This window comes from Paramisgurnus dabryanus, chromosome 9 (genome assembly GCF_030506205.2).
Source record: "Paramisgurnus dabryanus chromosome 9, PD_genome_1.1, whole genome shotgun sequence".
Lineage (NCBI taxonomy): Eukaryota > Metazoa > Chordata > Actinopteri > Cypriniformes > Cobitidae > Paramisgurnus > Paramisgurnus dabryanus.
This window is the reverse complement of record NC_133345.1, coordinates 19,654,459-19,669,921: the sequence shown is the minus strand read 5'-3', so window position 1 is coordinate 19,669,921 and position 15,463 is coordinate 19,654,459. Positions and strand designations below refer to the sequence as shown.

General features: G+C 35.8%; 2 protein-coding genes across 5 annotated transcripts; both read left to right on the top strand.

Moving 5' to 3' along the window:
* The first annotated feature begins 274 nt into the window (after positions 1 to 274).
* Positions 275 to 2,099, top strand: opa3 (outer mitochondrial membrane lipid metabolism regulator OPA3). The gene is made up of 2 exons (XM_065282675.1): positions 275 to 447; positions 1,010 to 2,099. Exons 1-2 carry the CDS (start codon positions 306 to 308, stop codon positions 1,339 to 1,341), a joined length of 474 nt encoding a protein of 157 aa, XP_065138747.1. The 5' UTR covers positions 275 to 305; the 3' UTR covers positions 1,342 to 2,099.
* Positions 2,100 to 2,929: 830 nt separating this feature from the next.
* On the top strand, positions 2,930 to 15,371 carry hnrnpul1 (heterogeneous nuclear ribonucleoprotein U-like 1). 4 transcript variants are annotated; one of them, XM_065279199.2, is made up of 16 exons: positions 2,930 to 3,055; positions 3,393 to 3,534; positions 3,636 to 3,790; positions 5,641 to 5,836; positions 5,922 to 5,995; positions 6,095 to 6,234; positions 6,368 to 6,467; positions 6,552 to 6,664; positions 6,750 to 7,016; positions 7,455 to 7,577; positions 8,922 to 9,050; positions 10,552 to 10,717; positions 10,837 to 11,088; positions 11,566 to 11,720; positions 11,793 to 11,969; positions 14,257 to 15,371. In XM_065279199.2, exons 3-16 carry the CDS (start codon positions 3,697 to 3,699, stop codon positions 14,380 to 14,382), a joined length of 2,112 nt encoding a protein of 703 aa, XP_065135271.2. In that variant the 5' UTR covers positions 2,930 to 3,055; positions 3,393 to 3,534; positions 3,636 to 3,696; the 3' UTR covers positions 14,383 to 15,371. The 4 variants fall into 4 exon arrangements, with proteins under 4 accessions (XP_065135271.2, XP_073671831.1, XP_065135273.2 ...); XM_073815730.1 differs by having other exon boundaries at positions 2,958 to 3,055; positions 3,352 to 3,534; XM_065279201.2 differs by having other exon boundaries at positions 2,985 to 3,055; positions 3,396 to 3,534.
* The last annotated feature ends 92 nt before the right edge of the window (positions 15,372 to 15,463 follow it).

Sequence of the window (15,463 nt, the reverse complement as noted above, 5' to 3'; positions counted from 1 at the left end):
TTATTTATTTTAAAATGCTTGTTATAAGTACATTTATTTCTAGCTATTTATAGCGTATTTTATATAACAAAAGGTTATACTAAAACCAACGAATGATAAAAACAAGATGAATTACCATTAAAATTTTATTTTTATAAAAAATTATGTTATTATATTATGTTGTGTTATATTTTCCTTAAAATTATATAAATAACACAATTTAAGCATCACTCTCGTGATATTACGTCACTCATATTACGCGCCCGCGTCGTGACTTGACGTCCCTGACCTCATCCCGCCTCCTCAGATGACGCATTTCCTCCAAGATGGTTGTCGGTGCCTTTCCCATAGCAAAACTGCTCTATCTGGGCGTAAGACAATTGAGCAAACCACTGGCTAACAGAATAAAAGCAGGTGCACGCAGAAGTGAATTCTTTAAGAGTTATATCTGCCTTCCGCCAGCACAAGGTAAGCTAAGATTTTAAGGACTTTTTACATGTCATGATATGCTGAAGGGTCTGTAGGCGGAACAGACTAGCCAATAGGTATGCTCGACTTCATGTGGTTGTGCGCTGACTGATTGGGTTATGACATCAACGTACCGCGAGAGCGGTCCTTTCGAAGCGCTCTCGCGGTTATTTGATGCTATACGCCGATCGGTCTGCGCAGCACTTGGAGTTTGTTTAAAGCGGTCGTGACTCGTATTGTCATTGACACATCACCATGTGAATCTAAAATTGTATATTTGAGTCTGTGTATGTGTTTACATATTTTTGGTTGAATTAATTGAATTGATACATATTGTGTTGACAAATCATTCAGTACTTAAAAATACAGCGTATGAAATGCTCTCTTGACAGGTGTGTTGCTCATTGCCCTTGTATTTCTTGCCCTTGTTGCTAAATACTAGTTACATTTACTTGGATCACAGCAGAGTATGGTGTCCATGTCTGGCACCATTGTTTTTTTTTCTTTAATTTCTTACTCCGATGCATACATCATTTATTCTCTTCTTATGTTTTCTCTATAGCATACCACTGGATTGAGATGAGAACAAAGATGAGGATCATGGGTTTCAGAGGCTCTACCATAAAGCCATTGAATGAAGAGGCAGCTGCAGAACTTGGAGCTGAGCTGCTCGGTGAAGCTATAATCTTCATCGTTGGTGGAGGCTGCATGGTGCTTGAATATAGCAGACAGGCTGCCAACTCCAGGCGAAAGGAAGAGGAGTTGACACAAAACATTAACAATCTTCAGACACAACTAGGAGAGCTTACACTAGCCACAGAAACACTGGATGCCCAAATCAGGGAGATTAATAGACTTTTGTTGTCTCTTCCAACAGCCAATAGCAGCAAATAACAATATGCATCACTGAAATAGCACTCTAGTCAAAGAGGTTGAAGAGACTGGTTTATGGGGACATCTAAGTCGTTGTTCAAGCATTGCAATATACACATGCATAGTTAGTGTTGGCCCTGGAATGCACACACAGAGCTCTAAGTCTGCCCACTGACAGATAATGCTTGTTTTGCTAAACCATCCCTCCAGATAGCTGGGTTATAAAAAATTCAAGAATGAACCATAGAGCTCTGTGTTGGTGTGTGGTAAGTGCCACCAGCATAATTAGATGTGAAACCTTTAACTGTTTTGCTCAAATGGGTGAGTTCATTTAAAAATGACTTGTTATTTGATAATACTGTCCAGCTATTTTCGAGTTTTCATCATTTATTACATTGCACAACAGAACCAATTTAAACATGATTTCATATAATTTCCCTCATTTTTGTTTGGGTTGAAAGAATCATAGATTACAATGTATGTGGTATTAACATATTTGTGGCTTAAAAGTGATTTGGTAATTGAGCTTTGAATTTCCTAAATGCCAAAAGTGATCTGAAAATGCACTTGTTGTGAATACTTGAATGACACATTCTATATAGCAAATATGGATGTGTTACACAATATAGGAAACGGAGACCCTGTTTGTGCTGCGAGAAAATTCATATTGCAGTGAAAGACTGGCATGTGTATACTGGTGTATATTTATCATTGTAAAATAAATTGAAAATATAGTGATTGTTTTTTGAATCTTGTATTAAAATTATAAAAGAAATTGAGATTGTTGAGTGCCATTCTCCATTATTAGCAAACAAGTAAACTTTAATTTACAACAAAAAACACCTGACCCTAAGCATGAAGTGTGAGATACTTTATTTTTTTGTAATGACTTAAAAATAGCATCTAGGAAAAAATGTAAAGCTCTCTGTAAAGCTCTGTTTATGTTTTATGAGTCACATGACTACATATGGTAAAGAAATCAAGTCTCATATTTCTGATCCAGTCTGTGAAACCCAGATAAAGTCATTTTATTATGATTTACTGTTTTCTGCATATAATCCTAAGAAATGCAAAAAAATTCTGGGAAAATATAACTTTGATATCTTCAAAACTGACTGAGTATAGTCTTGTAAAAAAAACAGATTATGAGACTTAATCCTGGATTTCACAGACATGGTTACTTTTTAGCTTGTTCAACGTAGTACCACCTTGCCTGTAAAGAAATTGTGCTGGCATCTTATTTTAAGCAACAAAGGATAAACCTTCAGTCCCAAAGGAAATAAGTATAGTAAATTGGTTTATATGGTTAATATATTACCACATATAATCCTGGACAGGGATTAGACTAGTCCTAGACTAAAATAAATGTAAGAGCTGTCCAAACTGAAAACAAGTTGCACTGACATATCGTAAAATACATCAGTGCCCTTTGTTTTGCTTCAAAATGCACACAAGTAATGTTTTTAGTAAGGTATGTTTGTTAAAACTAGTTATATTTCCTAATTAAACGAAGGCCTAGTCCTTGTATAAAATAATCCCTGTCTGGGAAATTGGGTAAATGTGACTGGTAACTGTAAACCATAAAAACTGTCTTATATGTTTGGCCAGAAGGTGGCAGCACTGCACTGAGACAGCATAGGTAAATGTATTGTTTACAGTTGAGTGCTATATCTGCAACCCGCGCAGTTCTTGTTTGTAACCTTCAAGTTTACAAGTCCAGAGGCTTTGCTGTGTGGTAAGTTACCGACACTACCTAAATTGACAGTACAACGTATATATTAGAGATATGCATTTATATGTTTATAACTTAGAGTAATACGAGTAATTATGACGCTCAGCCGAACGCAGTCGTGCGCATGCGCCGTTGCTCAGTGTATCATCTCGTAATGTAAATACTTTGCTGGATCACAGTAGATGTGGTGTTTGATTATACATTTTTAGCTCAGCTAATGCGTGCAAATTATTTAGCCGTGTGGATCACGCATGCACTGTTTATTTACGTTTACGAGAATGTTGTATGAATGACTTCAGGAACGGAAGCGAGATCTCTACGTTGTCGTGCACGTTGCGAGTAGCAGAGGTACGGGCTGTACGCGCGAGGCCTCGAAACGGTTCTAGTGGAAAGGCTGCTGCATTTGGGACTCCATACGTTGCTTTGGAAGCTTTATAAAGGGGAGAAACACCCTTGTATACCCCGAATAGAGACTGAAGAAGGTACCAGAGTTTGCGTAAATCATTTAATGTATAATGCTGCGAATAACAATGAGATGGGTGCACTGATCTAATTGCGTTTATTTTTGTGACGTGTTTAAAAGGCTTTGTTGTGGTTGAGCAGCTGATCCAGGACAGACGTCTGGGAGGACAGAGACCTCAGACATGAACTCCTATTTTAGAGAAGACAACAAATCTGATAGCGGGGAGCTACAACAAGCAAAACTTAAGATAGAGCAACAGCCTTGCTACAATGAAGGTAAGCTATTGACCAAGTAGGAATGCATTCCAGTTGGCCCTTCCAATAACATAACAAAATTAACGTTATATAACAAAATTCTCATTAATTTTTTTTCATGGGGCAATTGAAATTTAGTAGAAATAAATACACTAATACTGCAAGCTGGTCTAGCTGTGTTTTGGTCACTTTTTAAGCTGGTCTTGCTATGCTTTGGTCACTTTTTAAGCTGGTCTAACTGGACTTAGGTGGTCATGCTGGAAGACCAGCTAACGCACCAGCTTTGCCAGGCTGGGAGGACCAGCTTAGACCAGCTACTGTTACCTTAAACCAGCTAAAACCATCTTCCAGCTTATGCTGGTCTTTGCTGGATTTTTCAGTAGGGAATGCATTAAAGGTGCAGTATGTACATTTTAGGAGGGTCTATTGACAGTTTGTTGGAGAAAACTATAATTATTTTGAGATTTTATTAGCAATTGATATGTCTCTTTTTCATGGAAACTAATGCTGCATTTACACTGGCACAAAAAAATCTTGTGTCTCTTGTGAGTAGTTGTTTTATCAAGCGTCATAAACTTCTTAAAAGTAATCCATACGACTGCAGTGGGTTAACAAATGTGTTTAGAAGTAAAAAAAAATATTTATATTCAAGACTTTTCAAGCTATAATCATTGGCTTCAGGGTAACAGCTGTCTGCACATTCTGTGATTTCTGATGTAATTGCTGAAGATGTTCTGGGGGCGTATTACAGAAAAGTCCTAACTTTAAAATCTTATCTTAACTGTTTGGTAACCATGGTAATTTCAGTTAGGACCTCATTTAAGACAAAAGCTATTACAGAATGATGCTCCTAAATGCATTATCTTATCTTAACTGCAGATAGGAAAGTGGTATTACAGAAGCATCCTAACTTGACAAAACATCCTAAAAACGGTCTTAACTTTAGGGTAACCTCACAGGTGTCCTAACTTAAAACTTTAATGATAGCCAGCTGAAACAATCACATTATGATAGAGCTGCGGGAGAATGACATTACATTTTTAATAAAGTTGAGGATGAAAAACATCAATGTTTGTTTTTGGATTACTCTTTGAATGTTTTTTTACCTTCACACATTCACATAATCACAATGTTTCTCAATAGTGGAGCGATCTTTCAATTTCTGTCATCCCTCATTATTAAAAAACAGTTATCTTAACCGTGAACACTTGATGGGATTATAGTGAATACAGTACACACTTGACTCAGCATCTATTTCTTGTCATGTCTCTATCAAATGTTGAAATGTACAGTAGTATCCTAGCACTTAGGAAGAATAGTTTTTTTTTATTTTTGTAAGTCACATTTGCTAAATGTTTAAATTGAATGGTAACTGATAGATGATGTGCTAAAACACTAATACAAAACACACAGACTATGATTACTATGAATTTAATAAAATGTATTTTTCTGGCCCATTGAAATAAAAAGGACAATTCTTTTGTTTACTGTAGCAGCAGCTCACGCATTGCTGGTTGCTTGGTAACAGACCTGACAGTTGATAGCCGAACATGATTAAGCGATTTGGGATTTCCTAACTAGAGATGAGATAAGATTTGGTGAAATAAGATGAGAATCCTAAATCAATTTAAGATTTGCTTCTGTAATATGAATTTGTGAAAAATCTTAACTTAACACATCATATCTTAAGTTAAGACCTAAGATAGAAAGTTTCTGTAATACGCCCCCAGGACCTTATAGTTGCCACTGTGGAGCCACTATGATGTTGAAAAGCATTTAATTATGTGTGATTTTTTTGCATATTCCTGTTGTGACACAACACATCTTTTAATTTTCTTTTTTTTGCCATTTGAATAAAATTGACTTTACAGAGTATCAAATGGGTCCTGCAAGGGTGTATAAGGAGGAGCCAGAGGTGGGATATCAGAGACATCAGCGATCTGAATGGCAGGTACCAGAGGGTCAGCGTTTTAAGACCGAACGAGACAGTCATACACAGTATGGCCAAAAGAGGCGCTATGATGAATGCAATAGCAACAGTAATTATGAAAACCATGAAAACAAAAGGTACATCTGACACAGAAAGTATTTATAGTCTTAATGAGGTGCTTGATTTAAGACTTACACTGTTATTGTACATGTTTGGTTTTAGGGCCTGTTTACCACAGCCTACTTCAAATGAGAATGGGGACAACTTTGACAGCACATTAGTGGTCATTGACACTTGTGCGTGAGAGTTTATGTCATGTCATTTTAAAACCAAGTATAATTTTTATATCTATAAAATAGGAGCGTCTTTACAGGATTATCTGTTATTGTCAACAGATAACAGCGACTTATACTTTAAAGTGTCTGAAGACCGTTGTATTGGCTACCCTTTTACAAATGAAGGCTTTGCTTACCTGTGGTCTGGAGCACGGGCCACATATGGTGTAAGCAGGGGACGTGTGTGCTTTGAGATGAAGGTATTGTACTTAATTAAGTTTATTTGTAAATCAGCACAAATAGTGCAAACAGAAATTACTCATCACCACAGCCTTAAGATGTTTTTCACATTTGTGTGTGTGTGTGTGTGTGTGTGTGTGTTTTATACACTAGATCATCGAGGAGATTCCAGTGAAGCATCTTCCCACCACTGAGCCTGACCCTCATGTTGTGAGAGTTGGGTGGTCCCTGGATTCCTGTAGCACACAGCTTGGTGAGGAAATGCGCGTGCACACGCATTAAGGAGTTGTTGATTAAATGGTTTTCCTAAATTTATATTTATTTGAATCCTTTTTAGGAGAGCAAATGTTTTCTTATGGATATGGTGGAACAGGAAAGAAGTCCACAAATTTCAAATTTCAAGATTATGGAGAGAAATTTGGTGAAAACGACGTTATTGGATGTTATATTGTGAGTCATGTTTTTTATCATGGTATAAGTTTAGGAATTAATGACATGATAATTGAATTCTTGACTATATGTGTGTCTCTTGTAGGATTTCAATAGTCACGAGCACGTGAAAATTAGTTTCTCAAAGAACGGACGATGGCTCGATGTGGCATTTCAAGTTTCCAAAGATGAACTGGCGGGCCGTGCTCTGTTTCCTCATATCCTGGTTAAGAACTGTGCGGTTAAGTTTAATTTCGGCCAGTGCATAGAGCCCTTCTTTCCTTTGCAAGACGGCTACACATTCATCCAGCATGTCAAACTAGAGGACAGGGTCAGAGGCACTGTAGGTCCTGCCAGCAAAGCTGATTGTGAGGTAAGTTTTCTGTTTCACAAGATAAATTGTATAAGTAAGGAATAATTCACGACGGGGCGTTGAATTATAAGAAAATAATGCACACCCAAGGTGGTTATGCGTTACACCGCGGGTTTGCATTATTTTCAAATAATTCAAAGGACCGGAGTCCATTATTCCGCTTATAGCATGGTTAACAAAAATATTGCTCTGGTTCTTATTTTTAAGACATTTAAAAGGTTTAGGTGTGTGGTTATTGAAAAATAATCAACATTAATGGAACATTTATCAACAATTCAATAATTTCTTTATTACCTTAGATCAGCTGTTTTTATCTTTATACACCCCGGGTCCCCGTACTTGAAAGTCACAATTATATTTCTACAGTTGCCCTAAATGGTTAATCGTCCCTATGTTGTCTCAGACAATGACATGTTTATCACTGTGTCTGCTTTGTAGATCCTGATGATGGTTGGTCTGCCTGCTTGTGGTAAAACCACTTGGGCCACAAAACATGCACAGATGAACCCAGAGAAGAAGTACAACATCCTGGGCACCAATGCCATCATGGAAAAAATGAAGGTACAAGGTCACAATTCTCTTTAATTTCTCTGTAAAGATTCATATTTGCGAAAATGTTTTAGCATTAAAAATTATCATTGCCAAAAGGAAAATTTTAAACTCAATGGTAAAACATGTAAAGAATCTTGACAGTAGACGTACAGTACCCCCTATAGACCAATTTCGAGTAGAAGTCACAGTTATGTCACTCCAAGCTGCGCGTGCAATGTGGTTGCAGAAAAACTGTGGAAATGAATTAGACACGAGTGAAACGGGCAAGATAACTCACTAGAAAATGTCCTCTTGTGCTGTTAAGTGTCAGAATAGGAATACTTTCATTTTTATAGAATACCATCGTCGAAGACATCATTTGAAAATAAACGAAGGGGTTTATGTTTGCACTATGCCCTTAAACTGACAGACTGGAGCGATGAAATCATCTGGAAATCTATTAATAATTAGAATAATAAAAATAAGTAGAGAAGATGTCCGGTGTTGTGTCGAAGTCTGTTTTCTCTATGTTTTTCTTATAGTGTTTTTTATCAGGTTATGTTTATAATTTATTTAGGATAAAAAAATTATACTGAAATAGCAATAATATCACAATTTTTTATATTTCATTTTTTTTTTTCGTTTTATCTTAGCTTATGTCTTCTTCCTGTTTGTTCTAAAATTATTATGTTTACATACTTAAAAAATAAATATAGCCCTCACACACGATGTTAAGTGTTATTTATATATAAACAGGCCTTTTTAATTGTGTGTAAACACAATACTTTTACAATAGTTTTAGAACAAACACGTAGGCTATAAATATAAGGAAGAAATAATAGAAAACAGGACAATGATGAAATATTTAATAAACGTTATTATATACAATACATGATAGTATTGCTTTTTATGTACTTGAGTGATTCAGACTGTAAAAATAATTGATTTAGCAAAAAAGAACAATACATATACATTACAAACATGCATATCAGTAGCCAAGCCATTAAAACTTGTTATTTATCTAAAAAATAAACGTAACATGATTAAAACGCTATAAGAAACATTGCACTAAAGGGAAACATAGGGGAACCAGATAACCATCCATAACAACTACTTCTCACCGCTACTGCGGAGATATCACTTTCTGCAACCAGTTTGGCCCCGCCCACAAAAAACATCATCTCTGTTTGCAAACACGAAAGTGGTCTATGGGTAGACATACAGCACCCTCTATAGGTGTGAATGTTGTATGCATTGCAGCCCCATACACATACTGTTTATATTATCAGTTTATCTTTAGAAGTTTCTTAATTAAACACAAAAAAATTCATAAACAGAAAATTTTAGGAATGTTTCTGTTGTTGTTTGTCTAAGGTAATGGGATTGCGCCGTCAGCGAAACTACGCCGGACGCTGGGACATGCTCATCCAACAGGCCACTCAGTGTCTAAACCAACTCATCAAGATTGCTTCTAACAATAAAAGGAACTACATCCTGGATCAGGTACCAGAAACCTTCCCATGATTCTCTGAAAATACATAACGGTGAATGAGCTGTGATGCTCTTTTTTTAGTGTGGTATTAAGTTATATCAGGACACTACAATATGAACTATTTAACTGTATGTTGTTAACACATACTTGTTATATTTTAATTATACTGGAGTCAGCCTTTTAAGAAAGAATAAGAGTTTGTTGAGATTGACATCCGAATCTGTTTGTTTTCATTTCGGTAATAATGTAAATGATCAAATTACCCTTTTTATTCATTGAAATGCTTGTTTGTTAAGTAATATTGATCTTGTTTTAACCTCCTAAGACCATCAAATTTTTTTGTTGTTTGCACCATAATACTTAAAGGATTAGTCCATTTTCTTAAAATAAATCCAGATAATTTCACCACCATGTCATCCAAAATGTTGATGTCTTTCTTTGTTCACTCGAGAAGAAATTATGTTTTTTGAAGAAATTTTTTGAGGATTTTTCTCATTTAAATGGACTTTAATAGAACCCAACACTTAACTCAACACTTAACAGTTTTTTTCAACGGAGTTTCAAAGGACTCTAAACGATCCCAAACGAGGCATAAGGGTCTTATCTAGCGAAACGATTGTCATTTTTGACAAGAAAAATTAAAAATATGCTCTTTTAAACCACAACTTTTCGTCTAGATCTGGTCCAGCGTGACCTAACGTAAATGCGTAGTGACGTAGAGAGGTCACGTGTTACATATATGAAACGCACATTTGCGGACCATTGTAAACAATAAACTGACACAGAGACATTAATTCGTATCATTCCACATAAAACAACGTAGGAACGGTCCTCTTTCTCCATACTTGTTAACACTGGGGCGTAGTTTTGCGTTCGTCCTCTGTGATCTCTTGATGTGATGACGTATTGCGTGGGGTCACGCTGGCGCTTTTCAGGACCGGAGATAGACGATAAGTTGTGGTTTAAAAGTGCTTATTTTTCTTGTCAAAAATGACAATCGTTTCGCTAGATAAGACCCTTATTCCTCGTTTGGGATTGTTTAGAGTCCTTTGAAACTCTGTTGAAAAAAACTGTTAAGTGTTGAGTTACGTATTAAGTGTTGGTGTCCATTAAAGTCCATTAAAATTAGAAAAATCCTGGAATGTTTTCTTCAAAAAACACAATATCTTCTCGACTGAACAAAGAAAGACATCAACATTTTGGATGACGTGGTGGTGAGTAAATTACCTGGATTTTTTTTTAAGAAAATTGACTAATCCTTTAATTTTTTGTAACTGGAACCTGTTGTACAGAAACATGGACAATTACACTGCTTCATGTTCAAAGAAAAATATTTGGTTATTGTATTTATTGGTTCTTCCTAACCCCAAAATATCTGGAAGAAATCTGGAAAAAAAAGACAAATCAAAGCTGGGTCTTAACGTTTTTGATTCAAGTTAAGATCTTGAGGTACTGTAGCAGACTGTCAGTAGATTCAACAAAATAAACATTAATGTTTCCCACTGTTGCTAGACAAATGTTTACGGATCAGCCCAGAAGCGGAAAATGCGTCCTTTTGAAGGGTTTCAACGCAAGGCTATTGTCATTTGTCCCACTGATTGGGATTTAAAAGAACGCTCGATGAAGCAGGCTGAGGAAGGGAAGGATGTGCCTGATCATGCTGTTTTAGAAATGAAAGGTAGGAGTGCTATTATGAAAAACAAACAATAAAACACAAATGATATACTTTATTAGATTTTTCAGTAAATTCTCCTTAAACTTAAAACTTCTTTCTACTTCACCTTTGTGGCATCAAAGCCAACTTTACCCTCCCAGAAGCTGGAGACTGTCTGGATGAAGTGATCTTCATTGAGCTTCAGAAAGAGGAGGCCAGCGTGCTGGTGAAACAATATAATGAGGAGGGCCGGAAAGCTGGACCTCCACCTGAGAAACGCTCCGACAACTGGGGTTCCCGTGGTCGTGCTAGTGGCTTCCAGCATAACGTCAACAACAGGGGAACAAGAGGAGGATATGAAAGCCGTGGAGGACCAGGAGGAGGCTACAGGGGAGGTGAATTGAAGTGATAATGTAACGTGAACTAAACGCAGAAAGTAACATTGACTTGTGTAAAAAGAAAATAAGATGTTAAATGAGATATTAGGCAGAATACAACAATGGTCCAATTCACGATTTTACATTTCCTTTGTAAGCAGCAATACACAAAATAACGTTTTTTTTTTAGCAATGAAATGGGTGCACTTTAAACGTGTAAACTTAACCTTTAGGCTTTCTTAGACAAAGCCATCATATGGTATCAAAAGACTGAAAAATATAGCTCATGAGTCGCTGTGTGAAATAATATCACCGTCCACTATCTTAAAATCTGCATAAGAAAAAATACAGGATTGCAACAAGGAGGCAAGTCAATTATGACATTTTCAGTATTGGACAAATTATTGCTTTAAACAGAAATTTATTTGCATCTTCTCAAATTGTACATTACAACGTTCTTTCTCAGAAATTTTTTTTCTGTTGTCATCTTATCAGATTATCGCGGAGGTAACCACCAGAATCAATGGGGAGGTCATCCCAGAGCCAGTGATTCAGAGAGCAGAGATGGATACAACAGCAACCAGCCGGCTGGTGGAAGTTACAACCGCTATAGCTCCTATAACAAAGAGGGAAATACTCAAGTGAGCACTGCACGTGTCCAAGATTTAATCAATAGTTGTATGACAAACATGTAGCTTCAGCTTTTTACTTGTGTTTTGTAGAGTTATCGTCAGGGATATAATGAAGGGTACAATCATGGCAACTTTAGCCACAGTAACTACAACCAAGGTTATGGCAACTACAGCCAACAACAACCAGGTGAAGGGCAGCGTTACAATGACAGTCAAAGCTCTGGACAGGCATATAACCAACAAAACTACAATCAACAATATGATCAGGTGAGTTCAATGACTTTTGTATATTAATACAATTTAAGCTCTTTCAACAGCATCTGTTGAATATTTATTATTATTTATTTTGTAAGATGTTCCTGTGATCTAATAGGTAAAGCATTGTGTGGCAACGCAAATGTTGTAGGTTCGATCTTGAGGAACACACATACTGATAAATATAGACGGTTTCATCGGACGCACGTGCGGTGACGTCCAGGCTTGTGCACAATTCAGAATTTAAGAATTGGCCTCCATTCAATTCATGAATTGGAATTTAAATTGAATTGACTCCGCCCTACAGGAAGTTGAATTGGAATGACAGGAAGTGGAATTAAATTCAAGTCAATTCAAAGAAATTCCACAGTCACACAACAGAAAGAATCTCACATACATTCAGTGTTAGGAAAGGAACTTTGGAAAATTGTTTGGCAACCATTTTAAATACTTGGTTAAAGTAAAGCATTCTGGGAAACAAAGTCATGTTCCATCTTGTTCCATAAAATTACAATTGCAAAATTCAAACTCAATTATTTGTTATGTGACAAGAGTTTTTAACATTTATTGCTGTGGGAAAACATTTCCTGTTAATGTAATCCGTACAAGTAGTTCAAACTAATATAATTTATAGAATATGTAATGCAATCATATCTGACATATACTGAAAGCTTTATTTTTAACACTTCACTTACTGAATTTCTATTGAATTGCAATTCTGCTTCCTTTAATTCAAATTCAAATTGTAATTCTAGATCCTGTTTTTGACATCAATTCAAATTCAAGAATTGAATTGGAATTCAGGAGTCATACTTAAAGGATTAGTCCATTTTCTTAAAAAAAATCCAGATAATTTACTCACCTTAGTCATCCAAAATGTTGATGTCTTTCTTTGTTCAGTCGAGAAGAAATTATGTTTTTTGAGGAAAACATTGCAGGATTTTTCTCATTTTAATGGACTTTAATAGAGCCCAACATTTAATACTTAACTCAACACTTAACAGTTTTTTTCAATGGAGTTTCAAAGGACTCTAAATGATCCCAAACGAGGCATAAGGGTCTTATCTACCAAAACGATTGTCATTTTTTACAAGAAAAATAAAAAATATGCACTTTTAAACCACAACTTCTCGTCTATCTCCGGTCCAGCGCGACCTAACGCAAATGCGTAGTGACGTAGGGAGGTCACGTGTTACATATATAAAACGCACATTTGCGGACTATTGTAAACAATAAATTGAAACAAAGACATTAATTAGTATCAGTTGACATACAACAACGTAGGAACGGTCCTCTTTCAACACACTTGGAAACACTGGGGCGTAGTTTTGCGTTCGTCCTCTGTGACCTCTTGACGTCATGACGTATTGCGTGGGGTCATGCTGGCGCATCATGACCGGATCTAGACGAGAAGTTGTGCTTTAAAAGTGCATATTTTTATTATCAAAAATGACAATCGTTTCGCTAGATAAGACCCTTATGCCTCATTTGGGATCGTTTATAGTCCTTTGAAACTCCATTGAAAAAAAACTGTTATGTGTTGAGTTAAGTATTAAATGTTGGGCTCTATTAAAGCCAATTAAATTGAGAAAAATCCTGGAATGTTTTCCTCAAAAAACATAATTTCTTCTCGACTGAACAAAGAAAGACATCAACATTTTGGATGACATGGTGGTGAGTAAATTATCTGGATTTTTCTTTTAAGAAAATTGAATATTCCTTTAATTCAATTCTGAATTGTGCACAAGCCGGGTGACGTGATACACGTCTGGTCTGAACTTTACTTCAGGTTTCAGTTTTTTTTAATGGTCTGACTAGTTGCTAAACTGAACTCTTGAACAAATACCTTGTTTTGGTTTCCTAGGTAATCTTCTTGTTGTTTATTTTGCTTGTTATATAAATAAACTGTTTAAAGTACTTTGTTGTTTTTTATTCTTAGTGGAGTTTACCGGAAGTTACGTGTTGACCACGAAAGCCGCTTGTTTATTTTGTTACTGCTGAAACCGTCTATAGGGTGATTAAAATAAAAGTCCCTTTGGGTAACAGTTTATAATGCATACATTCAAAGTGTAACCAACATTCTTACTGAATAATCCATGTGCTAATACAGGTAATAAACACATAAAAACCAAAAGCATACACAACATACAAGCTTTATCAACAGTGTGCCACAGATGCTGTTGAGTTTTCTTTAACCTGGATTTGTCTTTAATGCAATTTCTCATAAACATATTGTACAAAACCATGTGTAGAACCGATTAATGTTACTCTCTTATTGAAATGTCATGTTTGTGTTCAGTATGCCCAGCAGTGGCCCCAACATTATCAGAACCAGGACCAGTGGAACCAGTACTCCAGCCAGTATGGGAATTACTCTAGACCACAGGGAAGCTACAGTTCACACGGCCCTCAAGGTTCACAGTAAAGAGGAAACTACTGTTCGCTATAATAACAATATCCACTTTATAATCATCAAACACACAGAACATGCTACACTTACTTGTGTATCCATCCCTTTAAAAACCATAATTTAATTCATTTACAATTTTATGCTTCTGTGTGTTACCAATTTACACTTCCATGAAGCTTACAGATGTTATACTGGATGGTGATGCTGCTGCTGGTGGTCTTTAAAGGGGATGATGACTTATAACAAACTGATACGAAGTTACTGATATGATCTGTTTTAATAATAGAATCAAACTCCTAAGCTTAAAATGACAAGAGCATAGACACCATTGAAGTATTGTACTGTATGTGAATGTCCTTGTAGTACCACAAACAGCCTGCAGATGTTGAACGTGTGAGATGCACTTATGCGTCACTGCGGTTGTGCAGCACTGTTATCACTGATCTAAATGCTTTTGCAGAATACTGCTTAGGGTATGCTAAAATATCTAAATTCAGTTTAATGCAGATGCTTTTAATAACTTGCACTGTAAAAAGTAAAAGTTGGAAAAAATACTTCAATTCCTAACACCTACATTTTTAAGTTTAGAAAACTTAAATGTTATTCTGTGTTTCCAATCAAAGTAATATTTTAAAGTTTTTATCTACTAAAAAATTATTTGACAACTTGACAAAATGTAATTCATTTTTAAGTGTTACAAATTCAACTAATTTGTTTAATTTGATCCAACTTTCACTTTTTACAGTGTATTATAGCTAAACATTTTCAGTTAAAACAAGTGATTGTAAAAAGCATGTTGTTGTTGTTGTTTATTTGTTTGGTTTTGTTTAAACTGGTTCAGTGTTTAATATACTTACCCAACACTATAGTTAGTTAAGAAAATGAAACGTTATGATTGTTTTCATTTGAAATGTTTTTAGGTTTAGTTCATACTGGTGAGTTTGTGAACTTTATCTTTTCCGAAATCTTTTTGGTTTGAGAATTAAATCATAAGTTTCACTGTGGCTTCGCTCTGATGTTTGATGATAACGGTTTTGTCAAAAAAAAAAAATATGTGAGATGCGTCCCAATCCTACTGATTTTAAAATGCAATACA

Bases quoted from the DNA above. Each gene is read 5' to 3' on its own strand.
- hnrnpul1 (XM_065279199.2), top strand. From the start codon at position 3,697: ATGAACTCCTATTTTAGAGAAGACAACAAATCTGATAGCGGGGAGCTA. The intron at 6,468-6,551 runs GTGAGGAAATGC...AATCCTTTTTAG, and splicing joins TTCCTGTAGCACACAGCTTG to GAGAGCAAATGTTTTCTTAT. The intron at 7,578-8,921 runs GTACAAGGTCAC...TGTTTGTCTAAG, and splicing joins CCATCATGGAAAAAATGAAG to GTAATGGGATTGCGCCGTCA.
- opa3 (XM_065282675.1), top strand. From the start codon at position 306: ATGGTTGTCGGTGCCTTTCCCATAGCAAAACTGCTCTATCTGGGCGTA. The intron at 448-1,009 runs GTAAGCTAAGAT...TTTTCTCTATAG, and splicing joins CTGCCTTCCGCCAGCACAAG to CATACCACTGGATTGAGATG.